The 24,674-nt window shown below is 40.0% G+C and overlaps 2 protein-coding genes across 9 annotated transcripts in view; one reads left to right on the top strand and one right to left on the bottom strand.

Annotated features, from left to right (window-relative positions):
* IQGAP2 (IQ motif containing GTPase activating protein 2) overlaps window positions 1–24,674 on the top strand; it is a 116,118-nt gene that overhangs the window by 81,020 nt on the left and 10,424 nt on the right. For all 8 annotated transcript variants that reach the window (XM_015277326.4, XM_015277323.4, XM_015277321.4 and 5 more), the window contains 14 exon segments: window positions 6,965–7,055; window positions 11,301–11,462; window positions 12,443–12,585; window positions 14,898–15,068; window positions 16,382–16,465; window positions 17,143–17,214; window positions 17,377–17,446; window positions 17,743–17,951; window positions 18,647–18,796; window positions 19,304–19,467; window positions 19,992–20,216; window positions 20,770–20,910; window positions 21,236–21,320; window positions 23,525–23,757. In XM_015277326.4, coding sequence (XP_015132812.1) covers window positions 6,965–7,055; window positions 11,301–11,462; window positions 12,443–12,585; window positions 14,898–15,068; window positions 16,382–16,465; window positions 17,143–17,214; window positions 17,377–17,446; window positions 17,743–17,951; window positions 18,647–18,796; window positions 19,304–19,467; window positions 19,992–20,216; window positions 20,770–20,910; window positions 21,236–21,320; window positions 23,525–23,757 — 2,000 coding nt within the window.
* Window positions 1,853–5,002, bottom strand: F2RL2 (coagulation factor II thrombin receptor like 2). Its single transcript, XM_001231245.7, has 2 exons — window positions 4,759–5,002; window positions 1,853–3,046 (listed from the first exon to the last, which is right to left on the bottom strand). The coding sequence occupies exons 1-2, from the start codon at window positions 4,811–4,813 to the stop codon at window positions 1,965–1,967; spliced, it is 1,137 nt and encodes a 378-aa protein (XP_001231246.1). The 5' UTR covers window positions 4,814–5,002; the 3' UTR covers window positions 1,853–1,964.

Below are 24,674 nucleotides of genomic sequence, written 5' to 3'. Positions count from 1 at the left end.
AAACAATAACTCTGTGTAGGGAGAGAGCAAGGCTCTGTACTGTATATGTTCCCAAAATAAATATTCAGATGCATTAATTTGAGTTAGTACTCTAACTGCTGAATAAGAATATGGATATCACCTTCCTTAAGATGTGATTTAGATTGGTCTTCTCCTAAAAGAATCAAAACAGAATTGAAAAGACTATGCAATAAACTCTAGCCTTTATCAACCCTTTACTTTTTTGATCCCTGTTTATAATACAGATTGGTCTTTAGCTGTATTTAACATGTTTTAAGAGTGAGTTATGGCATAAGGGAGTACTTGATTTACAACAGTAAGATAGGTTTGACTGTGAACTTCCTGTGTTCCTCGGTGTCTGGAAAACAGATGGATTGAAACTGCTGGCTTGTTCTGACCATGCCTTTGTCACGTCCCCTGGGCTGAAGTGGCCTCAGCTATGCAGAATCTAGTTCCTATAGCAGCTAGATGACACCTGCTTGCTCATCACTTGAAAATACAAATATGGGATTTATTTTTTCCTGTAACTTTATACAACCACTTCTAACAGTTCTCACATCCATTTCAAATCAAGTGTGTTCAAGTCTCATTGAAGAGAAACCCTGTGTTTAGGAAGTGTCTTCTGGGTACCTGAAATGTTAAACAGCTGTGCCATACTTTGATATGCTTCCTGCGTTGTGTAATTTTGTGTGATAGCCACATGGGCCCTACAGTTAAGCTGGCATTTTTGTTGTTTGCAATAAGTGGTCAACATCTGGATTATTTAAAAGTTATAGCTAAGTGATGTTGTTGTGTGTGTTGAAGGAATGAGACAATTTAAAATGAATTAGGAGTCAGGAGAAATTGAACAGGTAGAGCCTCACTGGACTGCAGATTTCTTGGAGGCACTTCCCATTTTCCACTGTGAATGACTTTATTTTTAAGTTTCTCACAATACTATTATTATCAAGTACTTCCTAGTTGTCTTACACAGTTAGTTACAGATGTCCACTAACCACTGAGCTTATTTCGTAGGATCTTATACTCTGCATTTGTAGGTCTTGAGCTTCTGTAAATGTGAAGATAACCATTTGCTTTACTAACATGGACAATTAATCACAGCTTGCTTCAGTTCTTGTAACACTAATTGTTTCCTGTAAGGATGTGGAAATATAGAGGATGCTACAAAATAGCTTTCCTGTTTTGCTTACCAAGCAAGAATAAAGCATGCCTGGATTCACAGTGATAAGGGTTAGCTTCCAGCAGTCCTTGTGGGTTGTAGGAGCACAGGTGCTGACACAGTGGAAGAACAAGTCTCCAGAGCAAAGCTGGTTAAGCAGCCTCAGAGGAGATGCTTCCTTGGAAGCATGTCAAGTTCTGCTTTTAAGGCTGTAGATTTTGCTGCACTTCCAACCTAGTGGGACTGCAACTCTTTATTTCTAATATCCAGGGCAGAATTTGCTCTTAGCCTTGTGTCATAATGCTTCTCCAATGTACTGCAGCCCATGAACACCTAGTGCTTTTACTTGTTCCTGTTCCCACTGTATCAAAACCTCATATTCACATTAATCCTGCAGTGACTGTGAGCACAAAGAACATATAAAGTGTTTCCATGTCAGCAGTGGGCCTTAAAAGTGCTGTTCAAGTATGGATTCCTCTCTTGTTCAGAATCTGTGGTGACTGATATTATAGTGTCTTCTCTGCGGCCATGAATTTGATCTCCTCAGAAGGAAGTTCTCAGCTGCTTCCCTGAATCTAGGTAGATTCACCAGACATCATAGCACTCACAACAGAATTACAGAGTTGGAGAAGTGTATTTGAGGATGCCTCTTGTGTGGTGTTTGGAAGAAGTAAATTTCACTGAGATCACAACTTAACAACCTTAGATTTTTTTTTAGGTTTAATTGTCAAATCTGAGGTTTATTGCTACCTGGGTTAGTACTATACAAAATCATAATTCCAATAATATAAATATAGAATAAAATTCATGCTTCCCTGGATATTTTAACCATTGTTAGGTATATATTGGATTGACTTCGTATTTTTGACATTAGAAAATAAAGGAAAGGATCGAGACAGCTGTTTAAGCTGCTAAGGCATAAAGCTATTAGATAAAAAGAATACAAATTATCTGTGTTGTAGTAGTAATAGTTGATATGATGGATAATAAGAATAATATTGCTTGGTACAAAGCAAATAGCAAAGATGGTAAGGATCAAAAGACTGACTTTCACATACCAGAACCACTCGTGAGTCTTGAGTGTTCGTATAATTGAAATATAGCAGAAAATGATGATTGCAAGAGGCATTAAGAATCCAAAGATAGCTAAAGAAACGTAGTAGTAGAACTGGAAGGAAGATACAGTTTCACAGGCACTCTGCACATCATGGCAGGTATAAATGCCCAGTTGTTTCACATAATAGCTTTGCTGCATTATGCAAAGTGGGAGCATGTACAAAAAGACGATGGTCCACACAGTGGCACAGACGGCAATGGCGTAGGTGCGTTTTGGCAGGCTCTTGTAGGTGAAAGGGTGAACGATGGCCACATAGCGACTGACACTGATGCATGTGAGTAGCAGAATGGAGCAGTACATGTTGCCATAAAATACCACAGTTGTTGTTCGACACATAATTTCTCCAAAAATCCAGTTGTTCTTGTTGATGTGGTATGCTATTTTGAATGGCAGCATGATGCAGAAGAGCAGATCCGAAACAGCCAAGTTTGTATAGAGGATGGCAGTGCACACAGACCGGATCCTGAAGAGCAGCATCCACAAAATGATGGCATTAGATGGTACACCCAGTAAAACAGCACTGAGGTAGACAGTGGGTATTAGCTTGGTGCTCAGAGAGCTAGTCAGGTATTCCAACGTGGTGTTGTTCACTTCTATTAAAGTGGAGTCATTGTACTTCTTCAAAGAACTTTTGTTTTCCTTGATATGGGCTGTCTTTGTCTCCCCTTCTATAGCATGAGGTGGGATATAATCATAGTCTCTTGGTGAAATTCCACGGAAAGTCTTGATAAGAGACACGGTTTTAATTGCAGAATCATTCAGCGAAGACTCTTAAAAGTTCAAAAAATAAAAAATAAAATGTTAAATCTGTTAAAATAAGTGAACTACTGGATTAGGAATATAATTCAGCTTCAAGTAAGGAGAAGGGTAAGCCTTTCCATCTGAAAAACAACCTGCGTTTAGAAAGTTTGGTGGTGCTCCCCATTGCTTGGTTGTTAACTGTGCTCATGAACCATCTTTGTTCACTTGTAATTTTGAACCCAACCTTAAAACTTTAGTGTGAATGTAATGTTACACTGGATTTTCCAGGTGTTACACTGGATTTTTTGAGGTGCTTTCAGTCATCTTTATCAAAATTGTCCAACACTAGTTTAAAGCTTACCTTGTAGGGTTTTGGTTTTTTGCAAGGTGGTAGCGGTGTTCGTAATTTGTTACATAAGAAGCGACTTTGGTCTAGACTTGATAAGAATTTCCAAGCAAACGGCAGTGCTATCCTTGTCACTTAGTGAATGAAATACATGACTGAAGAAGATGGAAAGAACACTGCCTTGCCTAGCACAGGCTGGAAATTTCAGATTTGGAAATAATTCTAAAGATAATTTCGGTCTCATACCAAATTAAGGTTACGTTTCTGCATTAGATTCTGATTAACGCAAACTAAGACCTTTCAACACCTCATACATGAGGAATGATGGTCCTGAAAGCTGAATGTGAACATTTAGACTGATGTTAGATCAAACTAATTGGAAGGTGAATAAAATTTCTCATGCGCCAGGATCGCTGACTTGTGAGCAAAGCCAGTGATGCTGGTTACCCCTACTGATGCCTGCTCCTCAGCACTTAGGAGAGAGCACTGCAAAGGCATCTACATTTCTTACTGAAGTATGAATGTGTTCCATTCATAGAAAGTATTTTGCAGAATAATTGTTTCAGAATGAACAGCTGCATAAAGAATTTTTGCACTTAAACAAAAGAAGTCTTGGCTGTGTTTAATGCCAGAAGACTTCACGCAAGGCACAGAGCGTTGATCTTGAAACTGGAATTCAGGAGCGAGTCGAAATTTGGATGAAAACCTGTGGGTGCTTCCGGATTGAAACAAAATATGGAAAATAGCATTATTTGGGCTCAGTGCTGTGAATCTGGCAGGTTTTTGGTAGAACGTTTAGAAATCATAATTAGTACACCTCTACCCCTTTTAGTAATTCTCTGGGTGATTAATCAAAAAATTATTTAAGCCGCTATTTAAAAGATAGGTGCAAGTATGCATATCTGTTTTGTGCAAAACATAGTTTTTAAAACAGCTTCATTTTTAGTGAATTAAAAAACAACTAGGCTTACTGGTCAGTCATTTCAGTGATTTTTGTCACAACAATTCTCAGAAGATTTCCTTCTAATAACGCAGTCTGAGGCTGCAGTTCTGTTGAACATCTCAAAGCGGAAGGAGCGTGACTGTACAGGTTAAAGAGTATCATCTCACTACGGAAACATGAGATGTGTTTTCAGAAAGGAAAGAATGATCCCTTAGGTAAAAAAAAAAAACAACAAAAAAAAAACCCTTACTGAAAGTGGATGGGGAAAGAGAAAGGTGTAGTCCAAGGTATCACTGAAATGGAATGAAATTCTGCCTAAAGTGAAATTTGCTGGAGTATAGCAAAATGCAATGGTGTGTGCACAGCCCACTCAAGCCAGTAAAGCACCAGTGTTATCAAAAAGCAAATGTTATCATCTAAAATAGAAAGTTTATACAGAAAGGAGGACTGACCTGTTGTAAGAGTTGATGTTAGAGAGAGCAGTCCAGTGAAAACCAGAATCTTCATTGTAGTTTGCTAAATCCGGATACCAAAAAATAAAGGCAACGCAGTCCTAGTTCATCTCAGAGGTGTTCGGGGGGGATTTTCTTCCCTCTGTAAGTCACTAAGGCGCAATTGATCTGTCCTCCAGAAGCATCCTGTAGGCATGAGATTTATGGCAAGAGCTAGTTTGTTCTTTGTCTACTACAGCAAGAGGGTGTGACGTATCCAAATATGCACACATGACTCAGTTTCAGCCTCTGCCCAACACAGAGATTAAATTGCTTTACTGCAGCAGTTTAACTCCTAATCTACCACAGCCCTGAAGATGATGGCGTCAGGGGGAGAAGGGGAAGTTCAGCTGGAATTTCTATGTATGGGTATTTGGGGAAAAAGGTATCTGCTGGAAAACTGTTTACAAAACACTCAGAGGTCACACCCACAGACCAGAAGTTCTGTACTGCTGAACTCTGTATGCTTCTTGGGGAGAGGCCAGAAGTGGGGAAGACTGTGGTGATCTTGGTTTAGAAAATGCAGAGGTGAAAGTAAACCACAGGGATACACATGTGCCTTAAGACAGTGTTGCTGTGCTTCAGCTCCTCTGCATCCCAGCCCAGCTGCCTACTCTATTCAGGCCACTTACCCCCTTTTGCAGCCTCTCAGAATTTTACCTCATTTGCTGTTTTGTTGATTCCTTCCTGTTCCTCTGCCTGTGTGGGTGTTTTCTGTTGTTTCTTTAAATTTGCTTCCATATTCCCCTCCCACGACTCCCACCTAAGCCAAGAAACAGTGGCTTGCTTCCAGCAGGCGAAATTACTGTGAGTTCTGGTCTAGCTCCCAAGCTAGTGGCAAGGCTCAGCATAAACAGGGCTTGGCTCCAGAACAAAATTTGTATCTGTTTCTGTATTTAATGTGCTGAAACTGGACACCAGATAAGAAATTCTTCTCAGTTTCACAATTCTTTGCTATAAATTCATCATGGTTTGGGGTTGAGTAAATGCACACTCAAGGATTAACTCTAGCTTTCTACTACACTTGTGTGCATCCACTGCCATGGAATTGCCTGATGCTACTTGACTTTATTTAGATAATATAGTATGTGTTTACACAGGTGATGGAAACAGAGCTTTTTTAGTGCAATTTTTTACCCTATTTTCTTTGCAATTTCTATGGATAATATATTTATCTGATTTTTGACCTAGAGTTGCTCCCTTTGACAGTGATATCCACTGTGAAGATGGTTCTTTGCCCACCTGGGAGCTGTTCAACTTTGTATCTCTTTCTAGCTTTTATTTTCCAATACATTTATGTATGTATATATATATTCCCGTATTTTGATTGAACCAGTACATTGCTGTTTCTGTCATCATCAGTCTCTTATAGATCTCTCACACTTAACTGCTCCTATGGACAGAACCTGGTGCAGCCCAGAGCTTCACAGGGTCCCGCCTGTGCATCCCTTGTGCCAGCAGTTTTTGTTGCAAACTCGTACCTGTGGCTGTTTAAGCTGTTAATGCCTGCATTCTTCCAGACATAATCCTGTCCATTGTAGCCGTAGGCTGGAAGTAGCAGAAGTGTAAGGATTATCTTGTAGGAAGCACCCTCTCTTTTAGTTTGCCTACAGAGTCATCATGCAGGGTCAGCTTGTAGAAAGTGAGACCTGCTCTGCCGCTCAGCTCCTGAAACCTTTGCCACCCAAGCTAAGTCATCACTGCTAAACCTGAGCTGGCTTTTCATGCCAGCTTTTGCCAGCATTTTGTTACGTAGCCTTTACTCACACGCTCTTCTCAAACAAGGGATTTGGAAAGAAAACCAACTTTGTATGTGCTGCTGGTGCTACTATCACTGGACAGGCTGATATTTGCATTTATTTAATGCTTCAGTCACTTTGCCTATGTGTTAGGGAAATGGAGACATTTCCAGCTCTACTTAAAATTTCTATTCATCTAGCAGGATGGAGTCTTCTATGTGTGAAAGCTTTGAGAATTTCTGTTTAAGCAACAGTTTAATCTACTAAGCAAATGGAATATGAGCTTGTTTTACTGTTCATTTTAAGCAGTCCAATTACTTTTAGTGCTCAAAGGCTTTGCAAGGGGAGTTGGTGTGTTAGCTCTATCAGTATGTTCAAATACTATTTTTAATTCATTTTTGTAAGGCTTTTCTCTATCCCTTTTCCAGGAAACCCAAGATGAATCAGCGGTTCTGTGGCTGGATGAAATACAAAAGGGAATCAGTGATGCCAATAACAATATAAAAGAAGCTGCAATCTGTAAGCATTAAGCTTCATCTGTATTGTTCTTGTTCTTGGTCTTGAAAAACTGAAGTTGTTTTTTTTTTTCCACTTCAGGGAAGTGCAGCAACCTTTTAAATACACTTTTAAATACACAAAAACAAATGAATATTCTTTGTCATGCTATAGTTAGGGTGATTTATGTCTGCAGGGTTATTGTTGACTTTATCTGTGATTACACAGGTTGATGGGTCCAACATTTCCAGTGTCAGCGTACTTTCATGTAACTGTTAAAACGGAAGGAAACAAGGATGGGAAGATGTGTTCAAGAGTTTATTTTGCTTCTTTAAGACTAAAACCTTGGTGTATGTTGTAAATGTTTCAGAATTTGCTCTTACAACTTGTTTCTATGTAATGCCTTTTATTAAGTGCTAACAAATAATCATTAGGTACGTATACTTCAAAATGCTTTAAAAGTACTTAAAGGCATATGCTTAGAAGTGCCTAAGTACATATGCTTTAAAATACTTAAAAAGTATTTAAAAGAAATGAAAAAGAGCACTCAGGCTTTTTGGAGTAGTGCATGTTCTTCCAGCTTCTGAAAAGGAGGAAATGTGTAGGAAAAAGTGCTGAGGTGCATTCTGTCAGGGCATTGTGTACAAGATGAACTCAGTGCCTTCTGCAAGTATAATGTAACTAATTTTGGTGAAGTACCTTTAGCGTGCAATTACTTTGGGCCGGCATAGACCTGACGAGGTTTCAGGCTTAGGATTCAGGGCTGGGTCACCTCCTGCTTGAACTGGCTCCAATGGGAGATGGGATGAGACTGTGCCACCTTCTTTTGCCCCCTGAGAGGTTAAGTACAGCTTTTGCATTCAGCCTTCATTAGTGCAGTGTTGTCATTTGTTTACTTATAGGCAGGCAATGTCAGTATATTAGTGCTTTGAAAGTTGTGGGTGGAACAAAACAAACATGGCCAGCTATTACAGCATTAAGCCTCCTATCTGCTACAGGAACAGCTAATGTAATGTTACTATTTTTGATCTGCTGTCCTAATTCAGCCAGGGAGATGTACTGAAGACACTTAACATCAGTTACACATCTAATAAAAGCATCTGGATTGTGTTTGCTGGGACAGGGTCTGATGCACGTATGTATTCAGTAGAGCTGATACCCGCTTTTTCCACTAAAGAAGGTTCCTTTCAGTGCTGCCCAGAGGCGTGAGAAAGCCTGAGGAAACATCTGGGCACAGGGAGAGGAAGGAAACGCATAGCTTATAAACAGATGTGAGCTAAAGAATGACTTGAAAACATGCCTGTTTGTGTCTACTGCTGTAAGAACCTTACAAATAGATCACACAAATAATTGCTTACAGAAATCAGTGTGGCATTATCCGTATATCAGTTCCATGTGATACTGCAAATGATAACCGTGGCTCTACTAACAGTTGTTGCAGTTAAGTCTTCCTTTGTGTAATCCGTGCCAGTTTTCACAGGAAATACATGACTTTTTGTAATCTAGTATGATCAGTAGAACTGTTTTAACAAGTCTCTGTTGGAAAGAATTACTAGAATCCTCTGCTCTGCCCTCCAGGTTGATGTGAAGCAGTGTCTGAATAGCACATTCGTCAGAAGTGCTCTAGGATTTTGGAACTAAAAACTGAGATTTCCCCACAGCACAGAACCTGATACTTACTGTAACAAATGCATCCTGTTTTGGGAAGTTAGTATATTCTGTTCACATAGTCTAAACTTAGAAACAAACTTTTATTTTTAACTACCTCTGAGAAGTTGTTTTTGAAAGGCAAGCAACTTCTACCCATCCCCCTAAAAGCTTGTGTACAAACATAAAGGCAGTATAAGTCTTGTTCTTGTTTCATGCTGGATTAAGGTTTTTTTGAGATCTCTGCAGTAATGGCAATAGCAGTCGCATAAGAGAGGGTACTGACCAATGACACTGGAGGAGTTTTGAACACTCCTCAAGTTATTATAATGCTTTAAATAAGCATTTAATACTATAGTATTAAAGCTTTACAAACCATTGCCTTTACAAACTGTCCTGCCAGGAGAAGGCTGTATCTTTGTTTAGGAAGACCTGTTCAGTAAACACTTCCTAATTCCTTGTGGTGTTTGCTTTGCGATTTGCATCACCTTACTTTGTGTCTCCAATCATTTCACCTGTTGTAGTCCTTGCCCATGTGGGGTCAAAATGAGATTGGCCGAATATTATCTGTGTAGCATGACAGCTTTTGGGAAGAGATATCAGTGCAGACCTTCAGCTTTGGACAGGAAGGGGCTGTCTGTTGAAGTAGTGCCTGTCTTGGAAAAGCTGTGTTATAGAAGAGAGCGATCTTTGGCCCCATTGACTGCTCAGGCTTATCTCAGCAGACAGCTGCATCTTTGTGTATTTTTGCTGCTTGGAAGGAGGATGGGTGCAGAAGAGCCCTTCACTGTGATGACCTGCTGGAGGAACAGGTCGCTGCGCTGCCTGATTAGGATGGCTAAGGCTCACGTAACTCATAATGTTACAGGACTATGTGGGCCTTAATTAAGAGCAGCAGCAGCAGAGTTAACTGTTGGCACATCAGTGCAAATGATTCATTTCTATGGAATTGATATTTTCTCCACACTGTTCTTTCCTTATGCTTTCCTGCTAGAGGCATGATTAGTTAAAAGAATAGAAAAGGCTAGGCAACAGGGGATTTGCAGAAATAATGGTTAGCTGGGTTGCATGTACTTCTGTGTTTTCCAGCACCTCCAAACAAAGAACAAAAATATTCAGTTACTGGTGACCAGAGCTGAGAAGGTGAATGGGAACATATATGACTAGGGCTGAGCCACCTTGGCCAGCAGCATGTAATGCTGCTGGTAATGTACTGCTTCCGTAATTCCTCAGTGCTGAGGCTGCATGCCTGGGTGCCATCATACCACAGCTGGGCATGACTTACTACAGCCTTCTAGGAAGCATGTGCTTGGCACAGGGCTGTTCTTTTGAAGCACAGAAACATAGCAGGATGTGATCTGGTGGGGATCCAGATGGTAGTGGTTGCATGTTGTATGTTCCCTTTGTTTCTCAGCTGGCTGCCATGTTCTGTGGAGGTGGTTCTGTTTCTGTCCAGACAAAGCTGTGAGTACAGTAATCCCACTTCAGTCAAACCAGCCACCAAGGAAAACTGTTTTTTGCTGAGATGCTGTCCTGCTAGCTCAGTCGCACAGAGTGCCTCCTGCATGTAAGCCAGGTCCTACTTCTGACACTGAGAACCTCTTGTCAGCTCTAGGTGGAAAAACATGCATAGGTCAAGCAATGAGAGGGAGTCCTTTTTTGGAGAGTGAACCCTTTTTACTGTGATGCAGGAACACAGGAAGTAGAGTGTTTGGTGCTGCAGTGTGAAGGGCAGAGTGGGCTGCATCGACTGGTATATAATATATGGCATTCCAGCTGTATACTTGTTCCTCTCTGTATGCACCTTGAGCTTAGATGTAGAGGAACACCATTTAAGGTCAGAGAAGTAGTTTCTAAGCAGTGCCACATACACCTCTAGGGTGTAGGGCCTTTCAAAGTGTTGTGTGCTGCTATGCACTGTCAGGAGTAAAGGTTTCACCTCCTCTGGTGTTGATAGGGCTTGCACAAAGAAAAGGATGCTTGGGAAACCCTGAATTGGAGCGCACGAGTAACTTAGTGTACCTGAAAGTTAGAACATGTCTCACAGCATTGCTTTTGAGTGCCTTGAGAGCAAGAGCTCACAAACTCAACAGCATGAGCTTGCTGCACCAGTATGGTTCCAGCTTCCAGTTTGAGGGGTAAGGAACACTTGCTTCAGGATCCTGACTGCAATGCTGCTGCTACTGCAAAGTTGCAAAACTTTGCTCAAGACAATTGGAATGTATTCCAGTTTTGCCTAGCAAAATTGAGTCACTGTAACGCAATGATCCCCTGCATCTTTGCCAGATTCCTGAGTGATCTGGTGCCTCCTGGGCAGACTGGGTGAGGAGCACCTCTCAGACCTTGTCCTGATGTCAACTGCTTCTCTACTGGATGGGGAGCAGCTCTGCCCTCACTGCTCTCAGTCACACTGTGGTGGCATTCCTGCTTGTTGGAAAGCTGTTCTCTGAAATACTCATCCCTGTGAGCATGATAGAGGCAGTAAAAAGATGAAGCACTGAACTGCTGTGGTGGCATGCTGGCTGTGTGCACCAGCATAGCAATACATTATCAGAGTTGCTAGAGGATAGAATTGGGGGTATGTAAAGTATAAAACAATTTTCTGTTTTTATTTTTCCCCAGTGGCTGTTGGGATTTCAGTGATTAATAAGAGCTTGGAGAAGGGTGATTCACAGCCAATCCTGACGACGCTGCAGTCCAAGTTTGGTTTACGAGTTGTTTCAGAATGTGCTGAAACTTACTTCAAGAACCTTTCAGAAGCCCAGAAGCTGAAAACTAAAGATGGTAAAAATTGTCCTGAACAGGACAGTTTTTGGTATTTTCCTGTCACTGAGGCAACTGGGAAACTGACATCATAGAGTGACCTAAAATCACTGTAAATTAAAGGGGGGGTGGCTGCTAATTTTCTAAATGCACTGAGAAATGCTCTACTTGCCCACGTGCTTTTAACATGACGGTGAACTGTTGCATGCATCATCCAGAGCACAATGCATGCTGAGGGAATAAGTCTAGTTACAACTAGAGTCTAGCTAAGATCAAATTAATCTTTGAGAGAAGTCAGAGAATATTCTCTTTGACTGTCGGTGGTCCATCCCATCAGAAGATCACATTGCTCCCTGATTTTGTCAGCAGACGAAGGAAAGCATTACGCTGCATGCTTCAGCCTTAAGGACTACTGTAAAAGGTCAGGCTCTGCTGGACTGTCCATGGCCCATTTATGGACAGTGTAGTTTAACAGAGAAACAGGTATTTGCAACATAAGTTTGCAGATGGCATTTTGCACAATTGACCTTATCAGCTGTACTTTAGGGCCCTTTGGAGGAAATGAGGTTTTTCCTGCTTTTCAGAATGCAGCCTTGTTTATCAAAGGCAGTGATATGGACACAGGAAATCTCTGGTGGGAGCTCACTGTCAATAAGGTCCAGCGTCTGGCCAGAAGATGGCAAAAATGTTTTCTTAGAAGCAGTCTTCATTTTTTCTGGGAGGTGATGGGAGACATGGCATATGCTGCTTCAGCACTAAGCTCAGAAACATAATGTGCTGAGTTGGTGAAGCCAACAGTGGATTTGTACAAACCTCACAGATATTTTGTTCTAACAGAATGATGCTGTTCCATGTAATGAGATATTTTGAAACGTCCTTATATAATGACTTTGCGTGTAAAATGGCTCTGTAGCTAAATATAGAGATGAGGAGTGGGTAGAGAAAGCTGTAAGTTATCAGTGTAATGGGACACATCTGATAACAGCATGCATTGCTTTCAGATTCTAATGAAAGTCCATGGATTAAACTCATGATGAAAAATATGTATAGTTACTACTACAATGTGGAAACTGAGGAAGGTACCTGCGTTGTCCCTGAAGGAGTTGTACCAAAAACCTCCTGGTTAACTGCTGAAGAAATCCAGGTAGGTGGCTAAAACACTGACTTTGATTGCAAGCTAATGAAGCGTACTTGAGGGACAGACAGCAAGACGTGGCAGTATCGAGGGAAGAGGCTGTGCTGGGTTAGACTGAAGATCATTTTAGTTCAGTATCTGCATCCGACAATAGCAGTGTCTTCTGTCAAAGATGACTGTAATTGCAGTCTTCTGTGGTTTTCTTACAGCAGTGTTTTACAGACTTCCTAATGGGAGGCTACAGTGTTGTTTTTAATATCCACCAGTAGACAGTGATGCAGGAAAGTCTGATTGCTTTTTACACATTCGTATTTTTTTGTCTTCGTATTGTCCCATGACAAAGAAATTAATGATGTGTTTGAGTGCAAGTGTAAACACTGTTTTATGTTTATTCTCTGCAAACAGCTGAAGTCACAGTGTAGGTCCTTCAGAAATTCTGACTGTATTCAAGAGTGTTTCTGTATACAGAGCTCCCTGGTACAGTAAGCAGCTCTAGATGACTGACTTCTACAAAAATCTTAGAAGTCTTAGGAAGGCAGAACTCTGAATCCTAAAGTATAAAAAAAAAAACAAAAAACAACCCTTCTCTTCCCAAAAATATAGCATATCAGGCTTGAAAGAAGTAGATAGTTCTCATGAAATAGTAGCAAAACACATAGGTTGCTCTGAAAGTAGAACCTCCTATTGATTTCTATGGAAACTACAACAGATACAAGGAGGACAGTAATACTATTTGATGGTGAAAATTCTCAACTACAAAAGAAATCAGTTCAACACAATCGCCACCATTAGCTAAGCATTTTTGCCAGCAGTGAACAAGAACCTGCATGCCATGCTTGTTTAAAAAAAATAAAAATTCTGCAGCATGAGAGGTGAACCACTGTTTCATAGTTGCTGTGATGGCATCATTGTTAGGAAAATGTTGCCCATGAGGTCCATCTTCCGTCTGTTTGGAAGTGTCCACGAGGATGCCAAATCCAGACCACATGGTGGGTGTGGTAGCACAATCCAGCCAAGCTTGGCAGTGTGCTCTGCCATCCTCAAACTGGCATGGGGCCTGGTGTTACTGTGTTGCATGAGCAAGGTTGTCATCTTCCCTGGCTTGACTCTGCAAGTTCGAGCCTTCAGCTTAGTCAGCATCGTGATATAGTGGTTGAAATTGAAGGTTTGTGTTCCAGGAAATCTAGAAGGATCACACGTTTCCTATTCCAAAAGACAGTGCACATCACTTTACCTGCTGAGGGCTGCATTTGGAGCCTTTTCTTCAATGGGAAATTCACATGTTACCACTCCATGAGCTGCTGTTTTGACTCTGGCTTGTAGTGGTGACACCACTGCTTATAATTACACGGTCCAGGAGACTGCCACCTTCAGCTTTGAGTAGTAGGTCCTGACAAACATGCAAACAGTGTTCTTTCTGCTCGTGTGTGAGCATTCATGGGAGCCACCTCTTACAAACTTTGAGATATTCCAGTGTTGCCACCACCGTTTCCCACATGTTGAAGCTGATATTCATTTCTAAACACAGTTCCGTGGTCATAAGCCACTGATTTGAATGGATGAACTGACTGAGATTCTCTTCATTTTATGGTGTGACAGCTGTGCATGACCATCCAGAATGTGTCTTCCCATCACTTTTGCCACTGCTGAAATGCACCACACACTGCCTCACTGCGCTCTGCTGTTTTGTCTCCATCAACATTCAGCAAGTGTTGGTGAACATCAGTGGATGCCATTTTTTTCTGCATGAAGGAATTCAATGGCACACCTTTGCTTCATATGCACTTCCCTGTCAGACACTACTTTGTTAGGCTTGTCCCTCTGCTGCCACCTGTCACATGGCAACAAAATGTAGTGGGATATTGGTGGGAATGTTCAACTTCTACTGCTGTACCAACAATATCTGCCTCTGACGCTATGGGCCAACATCATAAAATAGGAGGCATTACTTTCAGAGCATCCCTTACTACCATTCACACTGATTAAAATATAGGGGAAAGTTGGATGGAATTGTACGTGATGAACACCTCCAGGGAGGTGGTTGAGTCACCATCCCTGGATGTGTTTAAAAACTGTTTGGATGTGGTGCTCAGGGACATGATTTAGCTGAGGGTTGTTAGAGTTAGGGTAGTATGGTTAGGTTGTGGTTGGAATTGATGATCTTTAGGGTCTTTTCCAACCTGAGCAATTCTGTGATCCTATGATTCTATAAGCCATACAGGTAGAGAGAATACAGACCAGATTTCAGAATGTTTTTGAATTTGACAGGGTTTTCCTGCTTACCTCCTTTTAAATGACCTTTTTCTGTGATCTCTTAACAGAACATTGTTGGGCAAGTTACAGCAGACTACAATCGGGAGCAGCTGTGGCTTGCTAATGAAAGTCTGATTGTTCAGCTGCAAGCCCAAGCAAGAGGATTCTTAGTCAGAAGGAATTTTCAGGACAGAAAAGCATACCTCCGAAACCAGGAACCATCTGCCATCAAAATACAGGTATTGTACTGGAACAGGAAAGTGATCTGGCTTGGGTCACTTTGTGCACTTGGAAGGTTAAGCAGCTGATCACTGCTGACGATATTAACTCAATCTATTTTCCTTAGCAGCGATATAGTCTTCTGCTTCTGCTTGTGCATTCCCATCCTAGTTGGAGTGTCCGTGCTTTTAAGTAGCAAACCTCCAGTTTTCAAAGAGTAGATCGTACCGACCTGCAGTCTAAACTATTTCAATGGAAAAACTTCAAATACATAGTCCTGGCTGTATTCTGAGGTGCTCAAATCTTGTGTGGTATACCTGACTATACTCAGGACAAAATCAGAGGCTTCACTGAGTATCGATGCAATTCCTTGGTAAAGCATGACTTGAGAAATGCATTCCTTTCTGCATTATCCAAACTTGTAAGTGGTTTGCCTATGCTCCATGAAGTCATAACTGGGTAGGGAGTGGCAGCTAACCTGGTATTCTTGGGCTCTGGCAGTATTACTTGGACTTCTTGAGTCTGCTGATTTCCAGAAGAAGCATAAAGGAAACTTTTCTGTGTGTCAAGAGTGTGAACACTGACAAATGCATGCACGCCAGCCATATAAATTGTGAAAGGCCACCTCTTGTTAGAAACAATTTATTCAGCTCCTGAAAAACAACCAGAAACCCCTCCTAAAGTTACAAAGAAATGTACAACTGATTGTTTGGAATCTATAGTAACTTAATGAATTATGATATTTAATAATAGTAGCTTTTCTCTGGATTGCTTTAACTTCTCTGCATGGTGCCTGGGCTCAGTAAAGGAATGCACTGGTGCTTGAGGAGTTTGGGTCTATGAAAAAAGTGTGGAGAAGTTTAGGTAAATGGAGTTATTGTCTGATTGTCTTCCATGACATTAAAACAGAAATGGCTCATGAAATGCCAACAAGTAGAACACAAGAGTGAAATCAAGGGTTGAGTATAGACAAATGATAAAGTATAGTAGAAGTTGAGAGCAGCCGTATTATCTGTCTTGTTGAGGTCCTTACCAGAGTTTGCTTTTGAACCACCAAAAATGAGCCAAATGAGGGAACTGGGAGGTTTTCATCTGTGTTACAAGGTGATGATACTGAGTGACTTAGGAAGTCCAGAGGCTTAGGAATGAGGCCAGGAAAAGAGCAATGTGTCAGAGCACCATAAAAATACAAGCAAGCTTACTCGTGGGCTAATTAACTTGTTAGTACAATTAAGTTTTTCTGTATGTGGTGCTTTTTTGTTACTGATTTTGGTGTACACAGACTTGAATAGATATTTGTATCTTAGTAGTAGTAATGGTCTCTTGCTTATAGGCTTTCTGGAAAGGATTCAAACAAAGGAAAAGCTACCTTGACAGACTAAAGGTGCTTCAAAGCAACGTTGCTGCTATTGTCAAGGTAAGATTCCACTGAGCCTCTGGATCTGGGTATGCTTCATCCCTTTAGTTGGTGCTCTAGTGCCTGGGAACCTGAGGCAAGCAGCAGAAAATGAGTGAACTTGTGCTCCAGAAGTTGACATGGTGTTGAAAGTTATTGACAGCTTTGAGAAACAGAAAGTCTATTGAAAGCTGAGTGTTTAAACTCCATCGGGCTTTGCTGAGCATGACTGGCTCATAATGAATTTTCTTGCACCTCCCTTTGTATAATGCTAAGTTACAAAATATTGGAACTGACAGTGCTGTCACTTCATTAGAAGCTGTCCAATATGTCTGAAAAATGTTTGCTTATCTTGGACTGATAGGACGCGATCAGGAGTGGATTGCAAACGGGGCATTGATCTCTTTTCTGAGGGAGGCTCATTTACAAATGACAACTTAGACTTGCAGATAAAAATTACTTCCAAAGGTAGTGCTAGGCATGTTCCTAGAGCCGCAAATTCCGCCTGCTGTTTTATTTAAAGCCCTTCAATTTGGTCACTGAATTGTAGGAGCCTAATACTGCAATCACCTAAGGCCCCAAACTTCTGAGAATAGTGCCTACAGCAGAGGACTGTCAGAAACAAGTTTAAAATGCATGCACTCAATTACACACAAATCGTTTCTGCAGTGTCTCTTAAGTTGTAATTTAATTTTCAGATTCAGTCATGGGTCAAAATGTGGCTAGCAAGGAGAGCTTACAGAAAGAGGCTGCAGTACTTCAAGGATCACGTAAGTCCTTTTTCTTCGTTTTGAACATGGAGGAATAAAATAGGGGCAATATGGCAGCACGAGTGTTTCTGAGAATCTCAGTAATGAGACTGCAGGCTCTGCAGTAAACTTCTGAGTAGAAATGTGTCCTAACTTAATTCTTTTTCTTTTTGTCCCTTCCAGCATGAAGAAATCGTGAAGATACAAGCATTTCTCAGAGCAAACAAAGCCAGGGAGGATTACAGAACACTAAGTAAGTAGATATTTGGGAAGAAGTATGTGACTATCAGTTTTTTAAAAACTTTCATCCAGGACTTCTTATTATAGGTGAAAAACAAACAGGTTACAACTACTTGCACCTGCTTTTGAAGAAGAATGGGAAACTATTTTACATAGCTGAACTTACATAGTATGGACAAATATTCAATTCTTGCTCAAAATGGCATAAGCTTCTATTCTGCAGTTCAGATGTCCTCCACAGTGATAAGTTTCCTGAGTTTTTCAGTGTTTATTATTGCCAACTAACAAGCCTATTTATTTCAACTGTAGTCGGTGCTGAAAATCCACCCTTGCCTGTCCTGCGCAAATTTGCCTACCTCTTGGACCAAAGTGACTTAGATTTTCAAGAAGAACTAGAAGTAACAAGACTAAGGGAAGAAGTAGTTACAAAGATTCGATCCAATCAACAGCTGGAAAAGGACTTGAATTTAATGGATATAAAGATTGGACTTCTGGTGAAAAACAGAATCACGCTTCAGGTCAGCAGGCTGTGTTCAGGTTCCTTTGGCATCCCAGCAGCATGTACTGACCACTTCTGTGTGTTCAAGGAGCTTGGGATTAAAGAGTTAGAAGACACATGATGATGTGTCTCATCATCATCATGAAGTCATCTCAAGCAGGGGCACCTAGAGCAGGTTGCACAGGTTGCTGTCCAGATGTCTTCTGAGTATCTCCAAGGAGAGACTCTTCAAACTCTGGGCAAGCTGTACCAATACTTGATCACTCGCAATTAGTTAAAATTGGAAAATGAAGGCTTCCTTTGCTAGTCTTAAGTAACCTTGTCAAAATAGCTTGTGTAACAAGTTGCTCTGTTGTCCCAAGCAGTCTATCTGTTGGCTACTCTTGTCACTCTTGGTAACTGCTTGGCAGATTTTAAGCATTTTTTCTGTGGTAGAGTAGAATAGTCCTCTGATCATATTTGAGATCTTGTTCATTAATTAAAGGATGAATGAGTCTTTGTTTGAGATTATGTTTCCCAGACAGTCACTGTTGCATAGCTATACTGGTGGCAAGGAGGGATGTTCAAAAGATGAGTTAACGAATACAGTAGCAAAATATACTAAGTTCCCAATAAATTACCTTGTCGAAATCGTTAAAGTAGTTGGAAAAATGTTTATCTTTTTGTTTTTCTTGGTGAATATAGTATCTAAAGTTCTGGTCTCACTGTCTACAGGATGTGGTGTTACATAGTAAGAAGCTTAACAAAAAGAGCAAAAATCAGCTAGAAGAGATGGTTATGGTCGACAAACAAGGTATAAAAGGCTTGAGTAAGGAGAGAAGAAAAAAACTGGAGGCTTATCAACATTTATTCTATCTTTTACAGGTAAGTCAAGGTAGAAATTAACATTACAGCAAATTGCTAAATAAAAACATGAGTGCTGCTTACTTTATTCTAATGTTTACAAAAGTAAACAATGCAAAAAGATTTCCACTGGATTGTAGTATAATAGACCACTGTAAAATACTGTCTCCAGCTTTGAGTATTTCCTGAAACTGAGAAAATCCTTGCTATCCATAAACTGTGCAAGACATAATGCCGTTTAATTTGTGAGTAACTAGGTCGTACTGAAACCAAAGAAATAGTTTCTTCCATATATCTTTTAGTCCATATGCGTTACTGTTACTTTTACCCTTTGTTGCATGTGGTGAAAGGGAAGCTGTCTACTCAACAGATGATAGTGTATGTAATACATCTGTTCTTATGTTCTTTTTGTTAATCTCATCTCACCTAAAGTTTTCTAGAAGATTAGATCTTCCCAGGACAGATAGCCTCTGTGGGGGTGGTTTGTCTTGGAAAATAGTGTTCAGATAATTTGTTTGTTTTTTGTAGACTAATCCCATGTATCTGGCGAAGCTGATTTTCCAGATGCCTCAAAACAAATCAACCAAATTTATGGATACAGTCATCTTCACTCTCTACAATTATGCATCCAACCAACGAGAAGAATATCTGCTTCTCAAACTTTTTAAAACTGCTTTAGAAGAGGAGATAAAGTATGTGCTTTTACTACAAAATTTCAGTTATATTACAAACAGTTCAGTTTATTTGTCCTGCCTGAATAATAGTAATTTGGTTAATTTTTTCAGTTGCTGTAAAACCATGTATATATGTAACTTAAGCTATTTCCAGTTTAAAAAAGAAATTCTTTCTGTGGTGGAGAATATTTTTTATAGAGTCACTTGAAAAAGTAAATGCTAAGGCTTCTTACTTTTGTGATTAGGAGATTAAGGGTGAGGAAAGTAAATGTATGTTCTGAAAATGCAGAGTTGGTGGCAAGAAAATGAAACCTTGCATTTCACATGTATTTCGGATCGGAATAGATATTTTACTGGTCACTTACTATGCTCTGTTCCAGGCACATGCATTAACTCACATTAGCATTCAGAGAGTAACTGTTAGATTGTTCCGTTGGACAAAATTATATGAAGCAAACAGCATAAATGTTTCAACATGCAAGCATAGATAACATAGATAACTGCATGCATAAGATCTAATAACTGTTCTGTTGTTGATACAGCTCTAAGGTAGACCAGATACAGGACATTGTCACTGGAAACCCTACTGTCATTAAGATGGTTGTCAGCTTCAACCGAGGTGCTCGTGGACAGAACACTCTGCGCCAGCTCCTGGCACCAGTGGTGAAAGAGATCATGGATGATAAGTCCCTCATAATCAACACTAGTCCCGTGGATGTGTACAAGTCATGGGTAAACCAGTTAGAAATGCAGACTGGTGAGGCCAGGTGAGCGGGGAAGATAAATATACCATCTCCTGAATACCTGAGGGATCCCTCATTTCAGTTCCCTCTTTCCTTCTCTGGCAAACAGTGTTTATATTCATACTTCCTGCATCTTTTGGAAGCACAATGAGAAGTTTTCTTGGGAAGAAGTGCTGGTAATACTGTACTTTAAGCTGATCTGAACAACAAAAGGATCGTTTCCCTGGTCATTAACTTCAGAAGTCACAAAATTCATCTTTGTGTCTATTTAACCGTGCCATGAAAAGATTTACCCAAATGTTATTGTAATTTAGTAGTAAAGTCCTTCTTTCTGAGGTACTATAGATTAGGACTTACAAAACCCCTGTAGGGGAAAGGCAGATGATCTCCGCTCCCACACAAATTGAATTCTCCCTCCAAGAACAGCTGAGGCACCTGTAATGTTTGTTACTTTGCAAACTTCAGCTGTATTTGTCAAGCCTCTCTTTTGTGTTCGCTGATGGTCCCTATGAAGTAAAAAGAAAAATGTTCATTCTCGAATATATTTAGCATGGTTTAATGTCTGTTTGTTTCACAGTAAATTGCCATATGATGTTACTACAGAGCAAGCATTAACGCACACAGAAGTTGTCAATAAACTGGAATCATCGATTCAGAGTTTGCGAGCTGTAACTGACAAAGTTCTCACATCTATATTCTCATCTCTCAATATGATGCCGTAAGTGCTGAGTGAGGTCTCTGCCAGCTTCTGTTCATGTGAGCAGTGAAGCTTCGTGCAGACTTCAGCAATGGTGATACTTTCCAATTATATGGCTTGAGATGTGCTTCTCAAATGACATTCCCAGTAGAGGGAGTGGTTTCCCCACTTCAGCTCTGCTTTGGTCTTGAATGTCTTGAAACTTCCTGTATTTTCTATTGTTGTCTCATTTTGTGTTTTAAGTGGCTGAAGAAAGAGCCAATAACTTGGGTTACTAATACGATTTATTTGTTTCACGAAAGTCTTTTCATTGTTCTACTTTTCGTCTGTTCTGTTCCACATGTAGTTATGGAATGAGATATATAGCCAAAGTTCTGAAGAGCTCACTCCATGAGAAATTCCCAGATGCAACTGAAGATGAACTACTAAAGGTAGATTTCCAAGGGCAAACTGCCAACAGCATGTTCTTTTAATGCCAAAGGGGATTGTTATTTGATATTATCATTCTAAGGAACTGAGAACACCAATCTTTGTTGAAAGAATCTGATATTGCATAGGTTGTGACAGGGTAGTGGAAGAGAAGGGAATTCTGTTGCTACAACCTAGCTTTCTTAATCTGGGTCCTGAGCAATTCCTAGCGACAGTGTGCAACCTCTTTTGGAAAGCCAACTCAATAATACTTCTTAGAAGGTTGGAATTTGTGACTTACCTTTTTTGTTTTCTACCCCACCAGCAATCCTTTCATGAAAAACACCGTGGTCTTGATCTTTTTCTTTTTTTCTTCCCTGAGCTTAGCATATTTAAAGTCATAAACAGGAAGAAAAAGCTTGTAAGTTAGAGACAGAGGAAGAGCTCTCACAACAAATTATTGCTAGATCCTTTCATTGAATTATACTCATTTAAGATGGTTGTAGAAGCGTAAATGAGACTTAAGCTGAGAAGCGTGAGTGATGAGCACAGTACTGGCATAGTGACCACCCCTAGGCTGTCATTGTCATGGTGCCTCTCTAGAGGGCCTCAGGAAACTTGCTTCATGAGCCAACAGCCAATTGAGACTGGAAACTTTCAAATTAGAGCTACTTGCATTTCAATAAATAGAATTTTCAATTTTGCTTTTATTAGTGTTCAATTAAATTGTTCTGAAATTGCAAGATATTCATTTCAATTGGAGTTTCCTGTTATCTTTCCAGAAGGAAGTGTCTTTATAAATAAATAAAATTCTTAGTGCCCATTTTGAATACTTCAGATTCCTCAGCTAAAAAATTAATTCTGCTTCTGTACTCCAGCAGTGCTTTGGAAAATGTTGCAGGCAGCATTTCTCAAGTAATTCCAGCTGTTACTTCAGCAATACAGGTTAAAGCATTGCTCAGCTTAGGAAATAAGTAGAAAATGAACATAAGGCATCCATCTGTGAATGCTGTGTAAGCTGGAGGTTCTGCAGGTGACTACACATAACCTGAGGCTAACTGCAGAAGGAAAAGATGTGCCTGTTTCTGCAACCAGGAGTGATCTGAAATAGCCATCTGCATGATACAAACCATTGGAGGATTGCTATAGAGTCCAGTTTTGGAAAACCTGTTCTCTAGTCTCTTTAAGGGGATTAGAAACAAGGGATCCCTTGCCAGTTAATATAACTGTTTGTAGCACTCCAGAGAATGAACCTATGGAGATGGACCGACCAAAGTGTGTATGAAAGGACAGTTGTATATGTCTGTATGCGTTCAATTCAGTGTGTTACACTGTCTTGTATAAAGACAGCAATACCAAAGTGAAACGCGATTGTACAGGTCCATTACTGATGTTGGGAGATTCTTTAAAAGGCAAAATTTTCCAATTCAAGGAAGATCAAAAGTTTGGAATATGACTTTTTTTCTTTTCCCGTTGGCTAAATCCAATGAATGTAAGGGCTGAACTTAAGGATGCACAAGTGATCTTTGAGGAGTTGTTAAGTCAAAAGATGGATTCCATTCCTGTGTTAATATGTCTTTTAGTACTTCAGTGGACTAGACCTTTTGTGTTAAGTGAGTGTTATTTGGATGCTTGTTTAAGTGTTGGAAAAATTTGTGGTGAAGTGAGCATTTAACTTTTCTCATCCATAATAGTTTAATAGACATCTAAGAGCTGTTTTAAACTGAGTATTTTACTCATTCTTTTACTCCGATGTTTAAAAATAACAGACTATAAATAGTCTTGGTTTCTGGCACTAGTTGGAATATTAATTAGAAGACTTCAAAGCATGTCTGATAGGTTGCTGACAATCAAAACCAGATGATTGTCTTTAATAGAAATATTCTAAATTAAATCAAGCAGTTCTATTTCTGGTTATTCTGGTATCTTTATGTAGCTGCTTACTATTTTTGGAAGAGCTTGCACAAGAAAGTGATTGGTTTGACATGGAAGTATGCGTGCTTGTTTTTTAATTACTCTGTAATGGTGTAGTGCCCATTACTGTGACTGCGTTGTATAAAACACCACAGACTCTTTTCAGTTGGCCACCCAGGTAACATGTACATCCCAGGAGTCTTTTCTCATCATTTTCTACCACCAGTTCATATGGTCCAAGTCAAAAATGACTTGCAAAGTTTTGTAAATTGTAATTATTGTATGTAAAGTGAAGTTCTCTTAATCTTCTTAGATTGTTGGAAACCTGCTGTACTATCGCTACATGAACCCTGCCATTGTTGCTCCTGATGGTTTTGATATAATTGATATGACGGCCGGGGGCCAGATACACCCTGACCAGAGGAGGAATCTGGGCTGTGTGGCAAAAGTCCTTCAGCACGCTGCTTCTAACAAACTCTTTGAAGGAGAGAGTGAACATCTGTCATCTATGAACACTTACCTCTCACAGACATACCAGAAGTTCAGGTATGGAAAGCTCTCACAAATAGCTGTACAGTGCTACAGTGAGAACGCTCTTCGAGAATGAGTAAGGCAGACTAACTAGTTCATGTAAATTCTTAAATAAATAAATAAAAATACATTGATCTGCCCTGCTCAAAGTTAAAATTGAGAGAATGTATCACTGGAGACAGAAGTTGAAGTAGTAGCATGTTGTATTTCTATTTGAGTATTATGTGGACCACTGATCAGCTCTGCTGATTTGGCTGCGGTCAGATTGCCTCAAATATAGAAACAGTACATTCCTCCGCCAGAGCTGAAAGTTTTTTTCTGGCAAAAAGACTTAAGATGAAAGAGTTGCTTTTTTTCATTGTTAGTCTTTCATTTTTATGAAGAAATGTTATTCTTCCATCTTTATACTGTCCTAGGAAGGTGTGTTTTGTTACGCTCAGGGACACGCATTTGTTGGGATTATGACCCATTTTTTGTGGTGGCTGCTGTTATTATCTTGCAGTACTCTTCTGTCTTGTGACAAGCCCATTTTTGTAACATCTGTCTTTACCATCCATCTTTAATGAAAACAGATGCACTGTTGTATATATAATAGGCTTCCTCTAGAGACCAGCCATGAACACAAGGGTATTTATGCAGCTTAGTCATTTTATTTATTGAAGATGCTATTTAAGCGCATGTCAAAAACATGAAGAATAGGATAGAAAGTAATAGCAAGAATAACAAAAGTTAATGAAGGAGGGAATGTATGCGAGTTGGCCCTTTGATTACTACATGAGGAAGAATCTCTCTTCTAATGAAGCCAACTTCTTACAAACCTAAGTCTCCTGGGCTTACTTCAAATAGAAGTTATTTCTGTGGAAACTTAAGACATAACTTTTAAAGCATTGAATTCAGATCTCTATAAACATTTTAAAAATGCCAGTTTATCA

Source organism: Gallus gallus, chromosome Z, assembly GCF_016699485.2.
Source record: "Gallus gallus isolate bGalGal1 chromosome Z, bGalGal1.mat.broiler.GRCg7b, whole genome shotgun sequence".
Lineage (NCBI taxonomy): Eukaryota > Metazoa > Chordata > Aves > Galliformes > Phasianidae > Gallus > Gallus gallus.
This window is presented reverse-complemented; position numbering and strand designations above follow the sequence as displayed.